The sequence below is a fragment of the Caloenas nicobarica genome, chromosome 11 (assembly GCF_036013445.1).
Source record: "Caloenas nicobarica isolate bCalNic1 chromosome 11, bCalNic1.hap1, whole genome shotgun sequence".
Taxonomy (NCBI): domain Eukaryota; kingdom Metazoa; phylum Chordata; class Aves; order Columbiformes; family Columbidae; genus Caloenas; species Caloenas nicobarica.
Window position 1 is genome coordinate 13,066,653 of NC_088255.1, and position 18,406 is coordinate 13,085,058.

Genomic DNA, 18,406 nt, shown 5'->3' on the forward strand with positions numbered 1-18,406 from the left:
ATAATTTGAATATATATGTGCTGATTTGCTCTCACCTTCAGCTAATGCATAGGGGGTGTTTGGGTCAGTGTTCCCCAAGTTTAGGCTCAGGCAAGCTTCCCTCAGCCCTCTTTCAAAAACACAGAAGAGTGCAGTAATAAAGACCTTTAAAAACTGAACCTCTCTCCCAAAATGCAGTACAGCAGAGCCTGAGGAGTTATTAAAATAACAAACCCTTTCATTTACTACATTCAAGCATGCTCAGGGTAATTTTTCTGCAAAAGTGGCTTGCATACAAATATTTTTAACAAGGTAAATATATAATCTTACAATAATAGCTCCTAATTTTTCCCTTAAGCTGATTGCTGGGGGAGCACTGTGAACTGGTTCTGACAGGTCAGAGGCAATGTCTGTTTGCTTTTATTTTTCGGAGTAATTTGCTGGCACTGAGTCGCAGCCATGAGGCACAGGCTGCAGGTGTGGCTCTGAAACGTTGGGGTATTGTTCAAATAAAAGTGTTATATAGTAAGTATCCAGAGGCAGGGGAAACAAAACAGATTTTTTTCTGCCATGAATTCCTTAAATAAATGATCACATGGAAAACAGAAAGCGAGGGCAACACTTCATGGACGTTTTGCAAATGCTCAGCTTGTCTGTCTCAGTGTATTCAGCAAGAGCCCGATCCCAGCAGTCAGTTGCACACTGACTTCAAGAAAGCAAGAACAGACTGTAAAGTATTTCTCCGGCATTAAATTTATTTAAAGAAGAACACAAATATTTCTGCTCAGCCATGTATTTAGAGACTGTTTACAAACTCTGAGGACTCACTTTGCTGAACTTTGCTGTGTGTGTTTGATCAACTGCTGTATGAACTACAAGATCAGCTTTCACTGAGGGAAATAGTGTTATTATTCTTACATTTTGCTCCAGACTTGACAGCGTTCCCATTTTCACAGGAAACTGCCTGAGTTACCCAGATGTGGGCCGGCCGCCCTGTGTCGGGTTGCGCTAGCGCGGCACCCACCAGCAGTTGCTGAGCTGGCTGATTTTAGCCTGTAAGGTGTGGGGCGTTTGCATGTTTTTCCTCCACCTCAAAATCAGGGATTTTGCCAAAGATTTCAAAAGCAGTGAAATCTGGGAGATGTGGGAGGAAAAAAAAAAATCTTAAAAAAAATAAGAGCGGAAGAAAGGGCAAAAAGAAGCAGCCCTGATGGACAGGTTGACTCTCTGCTAGATTTCTGCCTTGCTGAGAGGAAAAGTGTATTCAAGGTTTGTTTTTCCACCAGTTCACAAGCAGATCAGGGTGGAAAAGCCGAAGTGCCAAGATCGGGCACCTCAGTCAGAGGAAACACATTTGCACTGGAGCATCTGCCGAGCAAAGGCAGTTGGAGCCCTGACTCTTCCCCTGTACAGGGGACGAGAGTGTGGGGACTGTGCTGGGATTGCGGAGGAATGGAAAAGTAGCAAAAGACTCTCAGCCTTCCCCTCCCAGGCACACACACCACTGCCTCTTAATTTACATGACAAATGCACTGTGCGTACCCTTTGTTTGCACAGTGATTTAGACATTCATGATTAGAGCTCCCTTTCACCATCCAGACCCCAACGTTCATTAAAAAAAAAAAAGACGACGACGATAGAAGGAAAAAAATTGTAGTCTCTTGGTTGCCTAGACCCAGGCCATGTGTTTGGCTGGCATTGTGCCTGCTAACGAGTCAACCAGATTGACTAAATCAATGGTGCCAGTGATGATGGATGGAGTTTGCTCGCCTGCATATTTTCAGCAAATGGCTTCTTCTATTTTCCCTGTTTACCAAGCCCCTTTCAGCAGCACTGGGGACAAGCTTCATGTAGAAATCTGGGTGGCTTTGTAGTAGGGCATTTGCTCAGAAAACTCATAAAATGGGGAAGGAGCATGGCACTCCATTTGAGGAATAGCAAGGCTCTCGGCACCGTTTCAGAGGGAGCAGGGACAGAGAAGCCAACAGCTTGCTGTGACATTATGTCTGGCTTCGGCAAAGGTCCGAGCGCGTCAGAGGGCTTGGCCGGGCTCATCCTTCCCAGGCGCCCAGCTGCAGCGAGGACATCTGAGCATGGGATGCCATGAGCGCGGATCTCTCTGGGTGATGAGCTGTGGGGATATTATCACTTTGTTTCGGAGAGCCCTCCTCATATTTTCACTTGGCAGAGGCTCAGATCAGTCAGTACAGTAGTCTGCCAGAAATAAGAGCCAACTTCCATATAAGAGCAAGCCGCAGAGGCAGGAGCCGGTGCCGTGCCGGCTGGTGGGGTGCTGCTGACCCCCAGTCCGTGCCGTGGGTGTGGAAGGAGGTTCAGCACCTGATTCGCATTAGCCCAGCTGTGGGAAACCGCAGCAGCACCAACTCCAGTGCCTCTCTGCTCAGTTGAGCCGTCTGCACTCGTGTGAAGTCCTTTCTGTTCTTTCTAACTGCTTTCTTTTCCAGGAGAGGAGTTTCTCTTCGCAGAGCATATATATTTGTTTTGAAAATGTCTAAGCAATGTTCCTGTTGTGTTCTGTATGAAATGTGCTGTATTATACAACGTGCATGCTTAAAATGATGGCTGTTCTCGTTCACACTGGGGATAATTGATAAGAATAACTTGAATTTTTAATCTTGGGTTTAAGCTTTCATATTTATTTTGTCTTTGCAAAATAATATGTAAAGAGCTGGGGAAAGGAAGCGGGTGCGGGGAGGGGAAGGGGCTTAACATTGCGAAATGAGGACTGTCAAGCTGACTGTGCTGCTGTTCTTAGACAATGACGAGCATTTTCTTATAGAAAGTTTTTGAATGTTTTCTCTTTTATACTTGCTGCAGAATGCAGTGCGTCATAATCTTAGTCTTCACAAGTGTTTTGTGCGAGTAGAAAACGTTAAAGGGGCAGTATGGACAGTGGATGAACTAGAGTTCCAAAAACGAAGGCCACAAAAGATCAGTGGGTATGTCCACCATGTTTGAACTTCTTAGCCTAGCTTGGATCATGCTTACAGTTTAACGTAGAGGCTTTTGGCTGCTAGCTGGTGTTAGACCAACCGCAGGTGGTTTCGCATTGTTTCGGTTAAGGGAAACCAAGACAAACATCTCATCACTACTGTTTGTATGCCCACCAGTACCCTGACCCTGCTTGCTTGGTGTTTGTTGCATCACATGCTAGTAGCTTTTAGGTGGCAATGCATATTAACCCTCACAAACCATTTGCTTATGCTTATTGCATTTTATTTTCTTTTTCCTTTTCCCTGTATTTGATGTCTGTTCTGTCCCCGATCCCGTGTCCCTTTGTTTCCACTTCATCTCCTTTGCTGCTGCTCTTGTCCCAGGGTGCCATTCGCACCAACCTCTCACTGCATAAGTGCTTTATCAGAGTAGAGGATGAGTTTGGGTCCTTTTGGACTGTTGATGATGAAGAGTTTAAACGTGGCCGTCATATTCAACGAGGCCGTCCTCGAAAATACTGCCCTGATGAAAACTTTGGCGAGCTTGTTGCACAGTAAGAGCTTTTACTTGCTTTAATTTTTTTTTTCTGCTGTTGCTTTGCTTTGCATGATTTACCCATCTCATGTAGACTTGCATTTCACGAAATAGTGACATCACCTTTGCTGCTAAAGAAACTAAATTTTTGGTCGCTATGTGTATTTTGTGTTTCCTACTCTGATAATCCAAATGCCTGTAGTAATAACTCTACGTCAACATGTTTGTTATAGCATTTGTTTATAGTGCAATGTAGACTGAAATAATTATCCACGCTAGTGCAGATACGCTGCTATAGGCCTGTTAGGAAGACAGATATATGCCAGGAAGGGCTTCAGATAAGTTTTAATTCTGATATTTTCCTTTGCTTTCAGTTGTATGCCTTGTTTTGCAACTCTTAATCAGAAATAGAGTAAGGTGCTTATAAGACAAAAATGCTGAATTAACTTCGAAAAGTTTGAAAGTGCAGTGAGACGAGCGGTGAAGATTATAATCAACAGGCCATCCTGTGTCTACAACAACCACGCACAAATATTCCTGAGGTTCCCAAAGCAATTTTCTTTGACCTTTACTCGAAGGGCATCTCTCCAGGACAACTGATCCTTGCTGGTCCCTCTGGGAGAGGCTCAGTTAAGACTCTTCTCACCGTGATTTACTCCCACATGAAAAAAATATTAAAAAAAAAAAATGCCCAGTGGGCGATAAAACTTTTTCAAGATTTTTTGCATTGGCACTTTTTATCTAGTTTGCATCCAATTATTATTTTATTTTTTTTTCCCCCTCCAGTGGAGCCAGTGGTATTTAGATGCCCGCTAAAGAAAGAGCAGATACGCTTGGCGTTCATTTTCCTCAAATCCCAGCTCCTTATGTAAACTGAAGATGACTAATGTAAGGGTCCGAAATAGCACACCAGAATAATTTTTTATTAAAACGGCCTTTAGGGCAGCATGTTGTTCTGCGTGGTCCGTACCGCAGTGGTGCAGCAGGACCTGCTGTTGTGCCTCCGTGCCCGCAACCCCAAACCCTTTGGGGCGATGGCTGGGCAGCCCCTCGCCGGCACCGCTCGCTGTTTGCCTGGCAGGAAAGAACTCTGCTCCATTGCGAGGGTCTCTGCCGCCAAAGACTTGGGGAATGATTTGCATGATGTAGTATTTAAAATGGCCCATGATGCACTTGATTATAACCTCCTCATGATGGACCTTTACATGGTAACTGGCTCCCAGACGCAACGAATATTGGAGAATTTCTCCTGAACGCAGCTAAAATGAGCAGAGATGCCAAGACATGCTACTGAGGCAGGGTATAGAACACATGGCGAGGTAACGTCGAGAGATAATGATGTTCCTTATTTAGTAAAGGCAAAACTCAGCCTAAAACTCAGATATTTTCTTTAAATCAAAAAGAAAAAGAGAAACGAAATAGAACTTGTGTGGAAAAACAGTCTCAGCTCTAGTTTTCTGGTGTGGGAGGAAGCATTACATGCTTGAAACACTCGCACAGAAGTTGGTTGCATTTAACTCTCCTTTTTATGTTTTTCTTATGCAGTAACCCTTCTCTTATTAAAAATATACAGACCAGCCACACCTACTGCACACCTCTCAATGCTGCTTTACAGGTAAGATTAATGACTGTAGCAAATATGCAACAGAGGCGTGTGTCTTCCCCAGTCATTTCAAAATATATTAGCCTTGCTCTAATTAGATATTAAATTTTAATTCCGTTAAACTTTTTTCTTAAGTGCATAAAGCATCATAGTCCCTGGAGGCAAACACATATCAGGCTGCTTCAGCATTAGCTAGATGCTTAGCATTTTGAATATTGTGGCAAAAAAATTAAAAGTTCACTTATTAATATTTATCAGCAGTATCATAATTTCCATCCTCTTATTTCAGAATTTCACTTGAGGCAAAAATACCACAAGTGTAATTACTCTAGCACAGCTATTAATGTGCTGAATGATAGGATACTGCAGCACGTGACCTTCTATTGTTCATGGGTTTAAAGAGAAAGCAGATCATTTTTCCCCCTTTTCTTTTAAGGGCTATTTTTGCATATCTTCCTATTGTTGGTAAAAAAGTAAGTGTCGCAATTCATATAGGGAAAAAAAAGAGGTCATTTTTATTGGTTTAAACCATACTGTAATTGTAAGACAAAAATTCTGTTTTTTCACAATGTAGAAATACACAAAGTGTCGGTGCACAATTAATAACTTGCAGCCTAAAAGTGTGCGTGTCTCCAGCCCTTTTTCATGTGCTCTGTATCGGATTGCTGTTTTTTTCCCCTCTATACAAATTCCTGAGTCTATTTCAAAAGCTCCAGGTGAAGTCGGTATTTGCTATATGAACCAAAGCTCCAATTTCATTACTGTGCCCCGAATTTGCAGGGGGGTATGAGCTTGTGTTGGGGATTCACGCGTGTTCCATATGGTGTGAATTCATCCAGGAGGCACCACCACCCGTGGCTGCACCCCAGTTGTGTGCTGAGATTCGCTTCTTGAGAAGTTCACTGGTGGCCGTGGATATTTGCTTGGGCATCTGCATTTTCTGGAAGGTTTAGCAGACTTGTCTTTTCAGAACCAAGAAACAGATTATTAGGAGAAAAGCAATGTTCTGCATTTCTTCTAATTGTTTGAGTTTATGCGGTAACTTCTGAAAAGCAAATGAAAGCATGTTTAAAGGAAGCAACTGTAAATACTATTCATTAGTAACTTGTTTTCCCTTGAGTCTTGTGAAGTGTGATTTTTAAAGACTGCTTTGTCTCTTGAATAGTATTAAGATTGCAAGCACATTTTACATTCATGATGCTGAAAGGCAAAAATGAAATGATCCTGCATTTCTTCACATAGTTAACTATGTGACTAATTTCAATTAATATGCTTATCATATGGAACTGTTCATGTTTTATTTCTGAAACACGTGTCATTGTCGTCATCTCCATCCATTCTTGTCTTTCGTGATAACCTGCAAACTGCTTCCATTTCCCACTTTTCCTGGAAGTGGCACACACTTGTGCTCCCCTGTAGCATCGGGTGAACTGAGCTGAAAGAGAAGAGCCTGGGCCAGATTTGCTGTTGCTGTGGCCACTTTAATAAATGGGGGTGAGCGATAATCACTGCACTGAGACAGGTCCTCGTTTAAGGTGAAAATACACTGGCAGGTTCCTTGCTACTCTCCCACGTGTTGGACTTGGGAGGCAAAATCCCAGCGGGTGCTGGGGTGCTGTGCTGGGGCTTCAGGCAAATTCGCACAAGTGGCCAGTGCTGTGTGGCCAGTTCAGACCTCGCTTGGGCAATAACCTTCCTCCCAGGACACAAGGCTGCTTTACCTGCCCGTGTCTACGTTCAATCTAATTAATAATCAACGAGCAACGCTCCCTGGGCTTTTGTGGACATCTGCACAGACCGGCTCTTTGCACGTCCCCGTGAGCGCAGCGGCTCGGTGTGCTGCGTGCTGCCAGGATGCCGGGCTGGGTTTTCCTTTCCTGGGCTGACAGAGCCACCCATCTCCTTCACCCAACCCCTCTGATGTCTCCTCCATCTGTTTTCCCTCGTGGCCAGGGAGAAGCAGCAGCTCTCTGCCCACTCTGTGTGCGTAAGTTACAGGGACTCCAGATTTTTTTTTCCCAGCAGGTCATTGGGGGCTCCCAAAACACCCCCCTCCTGTATTATTATCTTTATAGCAGATACTCCTCATGTCCCACCTCTCCCCCAGTAAATTGCTTTACTGCAATTACAAGTTATCACTATGGGTGAAGAACTTGAGTCATTATTTTGCCAAGTGCAGGAAATGTGAACCATTCTTTGCATCCCCTAATCACAATGAGTTTGCCGGTTGTTGAATCAAGAAGATAAAAATAATCCTCCCTGTTAGAATGGCTTTTGTAATCACATGTGACACATAGGGCTGCACACGGAGAGGTCAGTGTAAGGAAGAATAAAAGGGGCTGTGCTCCTGGAGATGCTGCACTCAGGGCTGGTCGTACCCCCTTTTCCCACCCCATCTCCCCCCGCCGGGTCTCTGGCTGCACTTGCCTGGGAACAACTCTGCCGGCCCATATGGCAACAAGCAAGGAGTTTTGTCCCACGAATTAGGGGCAGGCGAGAGCTTTTGATGGGGGAGTACTTTTGCATTAATTCCCCCCGCATCGACTGAGTTTGCATCATGCAGACCTGGAGTCTGATGGATTTTTTTGGCTCCGCCGCCGGCTGACCTCCCCCAGGAGCAGGTCGAGCGCTGCCGAGCCAGCCTCCGTGGCTTTGCGGCGCTGACACGGCTCGGAGCGCTGCGGGTGATGTCAGGCTGGGACGGGTGAAATGGTTAAATGTCCTTCCCAGTCCCTGGGCGCGACAGCCTCGGAAAGCCCATCCCCAGCAAATGCTGGGCTCCGCCAGTGCTCGGGGCTTCTGGCTCCCACCGCTGCCGCGCCGGGCACAGGACTGTGCCGTCAACATGAGCTAATGCTGACACACAGTAAATATTAGCAGGCAGAACGGTGGGAATCAGAAAGAAAATATTTAACAGTTCATTCTCTTCCTACAAAGATTTCCATTTAGAAAGTTAACTCCAGTGTGCCTCTGCACAATGTTTCTTTAGAACACGGAAAAATTGAAATAAAATGGTCAGATCTGTAAGAGCTGGGTTGCTGAGGCTTAAAAAATTTCACACAGGCTGGTTCAGCTCTCAGGTAGATCAGTGCAACTCAGGCTGATGCACTTGGTGCTACCCGCAGCTTCACGCTTGTGTCACGAGAAAAACCAGACTCAGCGATGCTGTCCTCCTGCTCGGTGCCCATTTGCCCTGGTAGGAAGGAGTTATCAGCTGAGCGATTTATAATTTTTTTTTCCCCATTTTATTAAAAACAAAACCCAAACCCAGACCTAAAAAAAACCCCAAAGCCCCAAACATAATTTTGCAAAATGAAAATAGGAAAGGGACGTTTTATTTTTTCCAGGGGGTGTGATTCCAAATACAGAATGGAAGGCTCTGTTCTCTCACAAGCCAATACAGCTATGAGAGCTTAAACCCAGATGTAAATGATGTTAAATTTCCCTTGGTGGAATCGGGGTAATACCTATCAGAAAGCACAATATTTAAAAATAAATGGTAATTGTACATAAAGTAAATGTGGAGAATATTTTGGAAGCGAGCGTGTTGTGCAAAGTATAAAAACGTTAGTCATGGCTCTTCATATATTTGTTTGTGTCCTTGGCAGGCTTCAATGGCTGAGAACAGTATACCTCTATACACTACTGCTTCCATGGGAAACCCCACTCTGGGCAATTTAGCCAACGTGATGAGGGAAGAGCTTAATGGTGCAATGGAGCATACGAACAGTAACGGGAGTGACAGTAGTCCAGGACGTTCCCCTATGCAAGCGATGTAAGTACGTGCGTGGCTCTCGGCGTTGTCTCACCGTCTGCTCAAGTGTGGCTCTGAAGGCTTTTGTGGTTGTTGCTGGGGTTTGTGGATGGAGCAGCAAGAGCAGACACCTCCATTTGGGGACATGCTTAGGTTGACGAAAGCATTAAAGGGCCGTTTACCAACTTCCACTTTTAAAACCTGTCAGCTCAATGCAGTCTAATAAGCACATAGAGCTGTAAAATTGTTAACTCATTTGCAATTCTCTTCTGTAAACCTTGCAAACTGCATTTCTTGGCGGAAAAAAATGTGATTTCTCTCCCCTTTGGTCCATGCAACAAGCAGGGCCGGTGGGGCAGAGCTGGGAAATGGGCTTGTTTGGCGGGTCTAAAATACACTCGATGCACAATGGTCTTGCTGAGCATTAACAGTGGCACATGTGAAGGTCTGTGTGATTTATAGATTGCTCTTAAAATATCAAAAGGAAAATTAATACGAGCATTATAGCAACAGACGGCAGTATAATGAGTGCATATATAACTGCGTGAAGTAACGGGGGATCGCTGTCCCTGCTCAACGTGAGTGGCACCCGGGCCGTGAGCTGGCGCAGGACAAGGTAAGGCAGGAAGGGTGTGATGCCCCGATGGGCGTGTTCGGTATTTATGGGGTGACGGAGTGAGTTTGCAAAGCTGTAAATTCCCCCCTCCTCTCAAATTACATACTGAGTAATTGGCGGCTGGCGAGGAAGCCAGAGTTTATAAGCCTTGTATTTCTCCCAAAACTCCGCGGAGGGGTTGGCTACCTGTGCGAGGGGCGGCGGGCGAGAGCCGCGCTGCCAGTCGGCCGCCCGTTCCTTAAAACCGGCTGTGAAATTACTGGCTGACTTGCCACAGCTCACATTACGCATTAAAAAGAGAACTAATTTGTAGTCTTTTACTTCAAAGTAATTTGAATAAGGGATTTACAAAAGTAAGTCTAAATCAAAAAGTAGAAAAACATTAACCTAATACCACGATAGTAATTAGTTGTGAAACTAATTAGCATTTAATGGCAAAAAAGTTTCCCACCTGCATAATGTGTTGTCAGAGGGGAGGGGGCACGAAGGAATCTGAGGCTCTGGATACTTTGATATTGCAGCGTTTTAAATCAGTGCACAAAGTGCTTTGAAAAAAAAATCTTTAAAGATGGCAACATTCATTTTTAATTAATAATTAATTTAAACATTGTCTTTTACCATTTACTTCAAAACATTCAAATAATGTGTTTAGCTTTTCCAGTGATTGTTTGTGCAGTATTAATTATCTCTCGCAAAGTAGCATTGCATGACACACTTTCTGTCTTTTACAAACGGATTCATCTTGAGGCAGTTTTAGTCACAATTCGTTATCCTCTGCCCGTGACCACGAAGGGCCGGCGTGAAGGAGCAGTGGAGGGATGTGGCTTTTCTCCAGAAACAAGACTTCTCCCAAGGGTTTCTCCTGGCCTAACAGACAGGGATGAACGTTTATGATGTTGCGTTAATCCGAGTAATTATTATTTTGCAAGTTGAAGGCTAGTGTAGTTCATGCACTTCTCATTTCACCTAAGGTTTCATTTTCTTTGAAGAGACTGAGAGGAAGGGAAAATAACCGAGTTAAAACAGGCTAGGACATCTTCCAGAACTGTGCGTAGCCGTGGCCTTTCTTGCACTTAATAATCGTCTCTTAGCACATTGATACCAAGGTGAGGGGCACAGAACAAATACTGGAGAGAGAGGAGCACGGGGGGAGGGATGCCTCATTTTCATTATTCACCAGAAAATCCAATTTTCTGTTGTAATGTGGAAATGATTGTTTCCTGAGTGTTTTCATTTTCTCAGAATTGATAATATATGTGTTCTCTGCTGAACATTTCTTTTTGCTTAAGTAAAATGTGGCCGGGTGATGTTCCAATACCAGCCTCTGAGCTTCCCCATTAAAAGGGTGTTTCTAAGTAGTTTGAAGGGATCTAAAGCCAGAACACCATTCACATGCAGCGGGGTTTACCCTGTTTACTAAATAAAATCATGAGTCAACAGCAGATTTCCAGACGCCGTGTAACCTCTCATTCTCTGTAAGCCTGCTTTGTTAATGACATTTTCAATTTTTTTTTTTTTTCAGAACAGATTTCCTTGTCATAATGCAAATTATTTTTTAAACAATTTCAGTATATTAGAATAAATCAAGCTTTAAACTTTATTGTAAGGTTTAAAGGACCTTGTTAACATGACAGCTAAGAAGTCTAACACTTTAGCTGAAGTCTTATTACTGCTCATTCGTTTCCTTTTTATGACACATTGAACCACGGCTAGGTTTTTTTTTTTTTTTTTCCCCCTTCTCTCTCCCTCCTTTTGAAACACTAGAAAGTAGTCGCATAATTACAGCTTGGGGACATAACACTTTCATCCTGATATGCTCCAAAGGTAGCCACAAAGCAAACTACTCCATGCTGTGTGCACCACCAGAACTCAGTGGCTTTAAACAACAGTCAGCTTTATTAAAAACTCCTCTGTTCCCAGAGTGGACAAACAAAAGAATTACTCAGATGTGAAAAGAAGGGGAATCTGTGTTCAGCAAGGTTATTTATTGTTAACCCCTTCTGGAGTCTTAGGCGTCTACTTAAAAGGAATGGGCTGAAATTCTGGTACTATATAAAAAAAATGGGAAAACATTTCTTTTATTTTCTTTTTTTTTTTTTCCCCCCTTCCCTACCTCTCTTTTTTTTCTTTTTGTCTAGCCCAGCACTTACCTTTTCTGTAATTTAGAGACTGAATTATTTAGTCTCTAAGGGAAGTTTTCCTTCCCCAGTTCGGGTTTTGATGAGGTAGTAAATAGAGATTCAGACTTACTTGGGAGATACGTACGTCTCTGTTTGCCTTTGAGCTTATTTAAGCTTATTTATTTCAGTTGCTCTGAAATGTTTGGGCAAAATCACAGATTCAGTAAGGTTTCCTCCTCACATGCCACTTTGTGGTTAAAACTGACAGAGTACACAAGGAGCTGAATTTTTTTGTTATTGTTTTCCCTGCAGATCTCTCCCCCGGGGGGTTGTGTTACCCAGATAACCCTCCTAATTTGGGGGACGGAGTTTTTGCCAAGCTCGCTGTCTGATGTTTTTCCAACACGTGAGCTGCTGGCGTGACCGTGCCTCCCTGTGGCTCTGTGACCCTCTCTGGCTTTGTCCCGCTTGGGCTCCATCAGCCCTTTTCCTAACTCGGTGCTTGCTTTGCTCTTCACTCCTGAAGTTTCGAGGTTTTTTGACTTCTGGGAACCACACCAAACCTCAAAGAGAAACTCAGTTAAAACCACCTGGTTTCACCTGCTTTCATAACAAAACCAGAAGTGGGGCAGAGTTTGCGTTGGGAAGGTTCGGGGACCTTCGGAGGAGCTTTCACAGCATTTCATGTGGTCGCGAGCCCAGTGGGTGCCTGTCTTACCTGCTGGCACCCATTCACTGCTGCTCTCCGGCCAAGTGCGGGGTGCTGGGGCGCTGGGACACCGAGACGTGGCCCCCGAGCAGCCTTAGGAGAAACTCCCGTCCGTGTGCCGAGGCCACCTCTGCTGCACGTGACGTGTTCTCCTCTCTCCTTTGAAAACGGCACATCTGCGTTTTCCAAAATAATCCTTTTTTTTTTCCTAAAAAAAAAAAGTCCAGCAGCAGCATCAAAACCAGAAAGCCAACAAGCAAGACCTTTAAATTAAAACAGCAGTAAAAAAGATCACTACCATAAAGGCCAAGTAGCACATGCTTTATCCGTCTCTGTGTCTAGCCACTCTTTCTCCATTTTTCTTCTGTTTTTCATTTCATGTTTTCTCCCAAGTGAGGCGCCCCACAGCCTATTCATAATATAAGTTTTTCTAGTTGCAAATAATCAATGTGGTTTCACGTTCACTAGGGCCACGAGCCGCTGGGACGGTTAGCACATGCGCACCTCTGAGATGACGATCCACTTTTACATGCTTATGCTAATTGTTAATCTCTGATATTTGAAACGTCTCCTCCCATTTAACTCGCCCTTTTCAGTAATTTAAGTCAAAGTTGTATGAGCAATGTCTCTTTCCTTGTAATTTTTGCAAAAATTAAGCGACATGCAGAGAAACCTCTTTGCTTCCGGGCATGTGTTGATAAGGACACGTATTAGTGAATCTGAAGGGAAAAGGTGTGCGTACACGGATACTGCATTGCTTCTCCCCACCATTCCTTTGTTGGGTGGGTTGGAAGGTGCAGTTAGTACTTTAATATTGATCTAGCACTTTACAACTCAAGAAGCTGAAATATGCAGGGACTTGAAAGGCATTCACAGCTCACATTGGAAATGTCTGTAGTCAGCAAGTTAGATGCTTCCTAAACGGATCCAGGCTCAAGCCAAAATAAATAAGTAGGGTGCGGTTCAGCTTCGCACGCTGTGCAAGGGCGCAACTGGTTCACCCTGGTCACTGGAAGCAGGCAGGGTTACCTTTGGCTTGTGCATGGATTTTCAGTGATTTATTCCTGTTGTCTGTCAGCGCAACAGAGCAGAAACAGTATTGTCCTTCTTATCCACACAAAACATAGAAGGCAGCTATTTGAAATCGTTCATTTTAAAGCAAAGCTGTGCAAGGAGAGAAAAAGTTCTTACAATGAAGGTTTGTCCTCCAGATTATGTGTTCGCTTAGCCCACATGAAAGGGTTAAATCAGCTCACATAGAGAAAAAACCAAGACTCTAGGAGGTGGATATAAACTCAATGAGAGACAGAATGGGACTTGAACTCATTAACACTTTATTTTAAGGGATTGCCTACAACATCAATTATTTAGGAAGCAAACAGGGTCTCCATTGCTGTATCGCATTATTAATACTTGGTAATGTCAATAAAATCCTACTTTCCTATAAAGTCCCACCAACAAGACACTATTGACTCACATGGCTATTTTACATTTCAAAAGCTGCCCAAAAAAAAAAAAGGTAATTTGTATTTGTATAGGATTTGTTGTAAATATGATTTACGAACAACATTTTTCAATTGTTATCATACCCGTTTTGAATGACCAAGCCCCGTTCCCCTGCGGGTTATTCATGTGCTGTGCTGTAATGAGAAATTTGGCAGATCTCATCTCTTTAGTACATCCTTGTACCCACCATGAGCTGGGGATCATGTTCTTCCTTGTTTACAGCTGACAGTGTTATTATTCTCGTTAGGACTGTGCTTTCTTATCATATTGTTGTGTTGAGCGAGCCTTTTCCTCTCTGTTTGTGTTTCCTGGCAGGGCTTTTCTTCCCTTATTGACAGTTTGTAAAAATATGCATTAATTTGGAGTTTAAAGCATGTATCATGGTGTCTCTTTGCTGTGTTTGCTTGAAGTTGATTAATGATAGAACCTCACTTGGGGTCGTCCTCTGGAGAGTTGTCTCACAGGTTCTGCATGTTAACGAGAGACGCCGCACACACAGCGAGCGATGATTAGCCCAGCCTCCAGCTCGGCGGGCTGACAAACTGCTGCTCTGCCGTTCGGGTGCTTGTTCTGCTTATTTATCCGAAGATCGTATTAATCAACTTAATATGTCAGCTGAGAGCGTTTTCGCTCGGTCCCGAGACGGAAACCCCACGGAGGTGCTCCTCCCAGAGTGTTTTCCCGGGGAAGTTGAGCGCTGCCTGCCCGGCGCAGCCTTCGCTTGGCGCCTGTGGTTGGTGCAGAAGTTGAGGGTCTTCTCCTCGGTGACCTGGCGCTCCGGGGCTTGGCACACCGCGTCTGAATGCCCGAACCACCTCGCCTTTCTCCCCAAACCACCCGAGCTGTCAAAACTGTTCTTTAATGAGCAACTTGCCGATTAACCATATTTTTGTTTTCCCAGGCACCCCGTGCATGTCAAAGAAGAACCGTTAGATCCAGATGAAAATGAAGGCCCACTCTCCTTAGTGACAACAGCCAACCACAGTCCAGATTTCGATCACGACAGAGATTATGAAGATGAACCTGTAAATGAGGACATAGAATGAGTATGTCTGACATCATTATCCTGAGAATGAAGATTGGAAGAACACGTCAAACTTAGCTGTGAAATCTCTCCATTATTTGTACAGCCTGGAGGATTCTCAGTCCACTTTGACAACTATGACATATGTTAACTCTTAGTGCCATCAAGTATCCCATTTGGGAGTATTTTTGATTTTTCTACTTTTTGTTGAAAAAAGGAATTTGTACTCTGTGCATTGGATGGACTTGTTTGGTACTTGGGATTTTCCTCTCTTACAGTCAACATCAGTGTTGTAAATTTGCTAAACTGATTCACTTGCATTTAGCAGCCAGCTGTGGACTGCAGGTCCTGCCAATTTTGGACACTTGAGGACATCAAACTGAGCATGTACACCTGAACTGCAGATCAAGTCTTTGCCCAGATTTTAAGGATTCCAATGGACAACATATTTGCACAGTACTGCATGTTGATTATCACTGCCTTTACTCCATTTTTTTCGTTGTTTTCTTTTTTTTTTTTTTTTCCGCTTCCATTTGGGCTGGGGAAGGCCTGTGTGTGCACGTGTGTGGATCTGTGTGTGTGTGTGAGCGCGTATGTCGGGGAGGGGTTAAAAGAAAAAATTATCCCAAACTTTTTAATGTATTGCTTTTATTCCCCCGCCTCACGTCTCCTCTACCATTTTAAGTTCTGACCTCAGGCCTCATCTGGGCCCAGGGCCTCTCGGAGGCTTCAACATTTTCTGTACTTTGTGATGAATGTTAATAGGTGTTTTTATTATACGAAGCTGAATGTCATTGAATTGTTTGTAGTTTTTTCTGTCATTCATTCCAGTTTCCTTCAGATGCCACCATGTTTTCTTTAGCTATGGAAAACATTCCATTTCGGTGTCTCCTTTTTTTTGGTGTTGTTTTTTGAAAAGGTTCCAAATGCTGCACTATACATGTGGAAGGGTTGTCCAACGGAGAGAGAGGAACGAAGTACTGCAAGAATGAGAATGAATGACAGATGAACATAGAAACACTGTAGGAAGCAACACAGATTCATTCCACAAAGCAGTATTTTTAACATTTTATTGTTGTTGTTTGGGTTTTTTGATTTTTTTTTTTTTTGGCAGCAACGGTGAATATTAGCAAATGCCACAAAATTGAACAGCACAAAGAAACATATGCAGCACCAACAGAGTTCACTTTTATTAGAGGATGAATAGTACAGTGGCAGGTTCTCGGTTGTTTAACACAAGTTCTGATGGGTCAACAAATCTTTCTGGAATATCTAAGATCACCGAGATGGGCACCTATACATTTATTATTACAATTTTTTTTTCTTTTTGCATTTGCAAATAGTGGTTGGAAAGATGACTTCATTAAATTGTTATTGTACGCGGTGATGTTTCGCAGTTAAACATCAGTTCAGGATTGCTTGGTGGCATTAATCTGTTTGAATACAAATTAGATTTCAGATTGAACTTGTTACGGGAGTTAATAAGGCCGGAGCCCCACGAATGCTAAAGTGTTAATTTTCAGCTGTGCAAATCCAGTACTGCAGTTAAGATTGTTCTGCAATATTACACCAGCCAGTATGGAAACCTCGCCGTAGGAGACAGGAGATCTAGGAGGGAATTCACGCCGGGGCTTGTTAGGGAAAACTGGCAAGGCTCTTCAAAGCAAACACGACATACAAAATTTGTTGCGATAGGTCAGTAAACCTCGGTCACCAAACACCTAAAGATTTTCATTCTGCAACCACTTTTCCGTCACTCATTTATTTATGTAGGACTGTAGCTTTTTTATTATTTCAAGAAGCCTTTCAGAGCTTAATTTATATTCTTCTTTGTACCTTTTTTTTTCCCTAAAATTACCAAAGATATTACACAAAGGTAAATTATGTTCTCTGTTATATGCTTTATCTTATGAAGCCAAATATCCTCTTATTGTTGATCAAAGGAGGTTGAAGAATTTAGAGGGAAATGACAAGATGTGGGCTATTGCTAACCTGAGAGGGAAACTGCTCCTTTATTCTAGAAAATTTAGAAGGCCAAGTAAATGTCTGAACCAAAGTTGTTACTTTTTATTTGCAATTCTTTACAGTGACCAAAAGGAAAGTCTGTAAAAGAGGAATCGAGGAGGGCTTTTGAGGCTAAAACTAGGAATCAGTGTTACTAGTGGAGCTGTGAGAAGGGAGCTGGAGAAAGCAAAGACACAGTTATTTAGCAGAAAATTAAGAGTATCAGATAAAGGAGACAGTTTAATAAAATACAGAAGAGAACAGAAAAGCTCCCACAATTTAACTGGACCACATAATAGTATTTCTAGAATGAAATGAAAAGAAAATTTTTTTAGTCTTTGGTTCTACAGGTTGTGTGCCACTTCTGTTTCGGGACTGTGCTAGGATGACTGCTTTAATTTTGGTTGATCTTGGCACATTTGCTCAGTTTTGTTTAGTTTTTGGTCAGCATTTTTCATAAGGAAATAACACTCCTGTCCACTCATAAGCTTTGGTACAAGAAATTTTATTGGCAGTTACTTTTATAAAACTCAGCTCTGCTTTCTGTTTCAAAAGACAAAAAGAAAAGAAAAAAAGGGCAGTCTGTGGTCATTTGAAACATTATTTTTTTCATTTAAATTATATCCAGGCAGCTTCGTGACGTGCCGGCGGTAGCCAGACAGGGATCATGAGAATTGAGCCCTGTGCTTCTAAACTGAGTGGTTTGCTGGTTAGTTCGGTATTCAGAAGGGGATAAAAATCCGGTAGATTAGTTCATTCTCAGCATGTGTAGCTAGACATGAGTAAAGATAACAGCATGAGAAACTGTTAGTACGCATACCTCAGTCCAAACTGTTAGGGAATGAGTAAATAAAAAATACATTTCACTCAGTTGCACTTAGTTGTATGTCTTGCATGCTTAGTCTAAAGACTGTAGCAAAAATTTTAAAAAAAATTAAAAAAAGAGAAAAAGAAATAAAAAATTAGATTTTAACATATCTGGCAGGTGTCGCAGCCTTGCAGAAGAACCAACTGAAAATCTCAGGCTTTACATCAAGCAAACTTCACTATGATTTTTACAATTCTGATTCTGTATCCCTTTGGATATCCAGTTGCTTCGTTAGGGAGGGGTTTATTATGTTGTACATATATATCCCACTGTGTCTGTGTGAGCCTTTGTCTTTTGGGGGGAGGGTGGGGAGGGAGAAAAAGGTGGAAAGGTCCTTTTTTTAGATATCATTCCTCAAAAGGAATAAATGCAGACCTGTTTGTCAAAACACCTTTTGCTTTTTGTGCAACTGCTTTATATTAACTATACTAAAAAAATAGCTTTGGAAAAAAAAAACTACTGTATGTAATGGAATTGCAGAATACGCTGCACATGTATTTTATTTAGTTATCCTTGCTTTAAGAATATTGGATGACATTTGCTGACATGTGGGAGAAAATCCCTGACTCTTTTTTTCAGCTTTTAAATTGTAACATAGTTGACAGATTTTTTTTCTTCTCCTGTTATCATTGATCGAAGCATTTTTGTACAGTTTTTGTGTTTAAGCTGTTTTTTTGATACTTTCCCACCCCTTCTGTTATCTTACCACTGCCTTTTCTGGCTGTCTTAAACAA

The 18,406-nt window shown here is 42.7% G+C and overlaps 1 protein-coding gene across 10 annotated transcripts in view; it reads left to right on the forward strand.

Annotated features, from left to right (window-relative positions):
• FOXP1 (forkhead box P1) overlaps window positions 1-18,004 on the forward strand; it is a 384,901-nt gene extending 366,897 nt beyond the window's left edge. For all 10 annotated transcript variants that reach the window (XM_065642236.1, XM_065642235.1, XM_065642240.1 and 7 more), the window contains 4 exons: window positions 2,818-2,939; window positions 5,014-5,083; window positions 8,680-8,846; window positions 14,678-18,004. In XM_065642236.1, the coding sequence (XP_065498308.1) occupies window positions 2,818-2,939; window positions 5,014-5,083; window positions 8,680-8,846; window positions 14,678-14,822 (504 nt within the window). In that variant the 3' untranslated portion in view covers window positions 14,823-18,004. The remainder of the gene's footprint in view (window positions 1-2,817; window positions 2,940-5,013; window positions 5,084-8,679; window positions 8,847-14,677) is intronic.
• The last annotated feature ends 402 nt before the right edge of the window (window positions 18,005-18,406 follow it).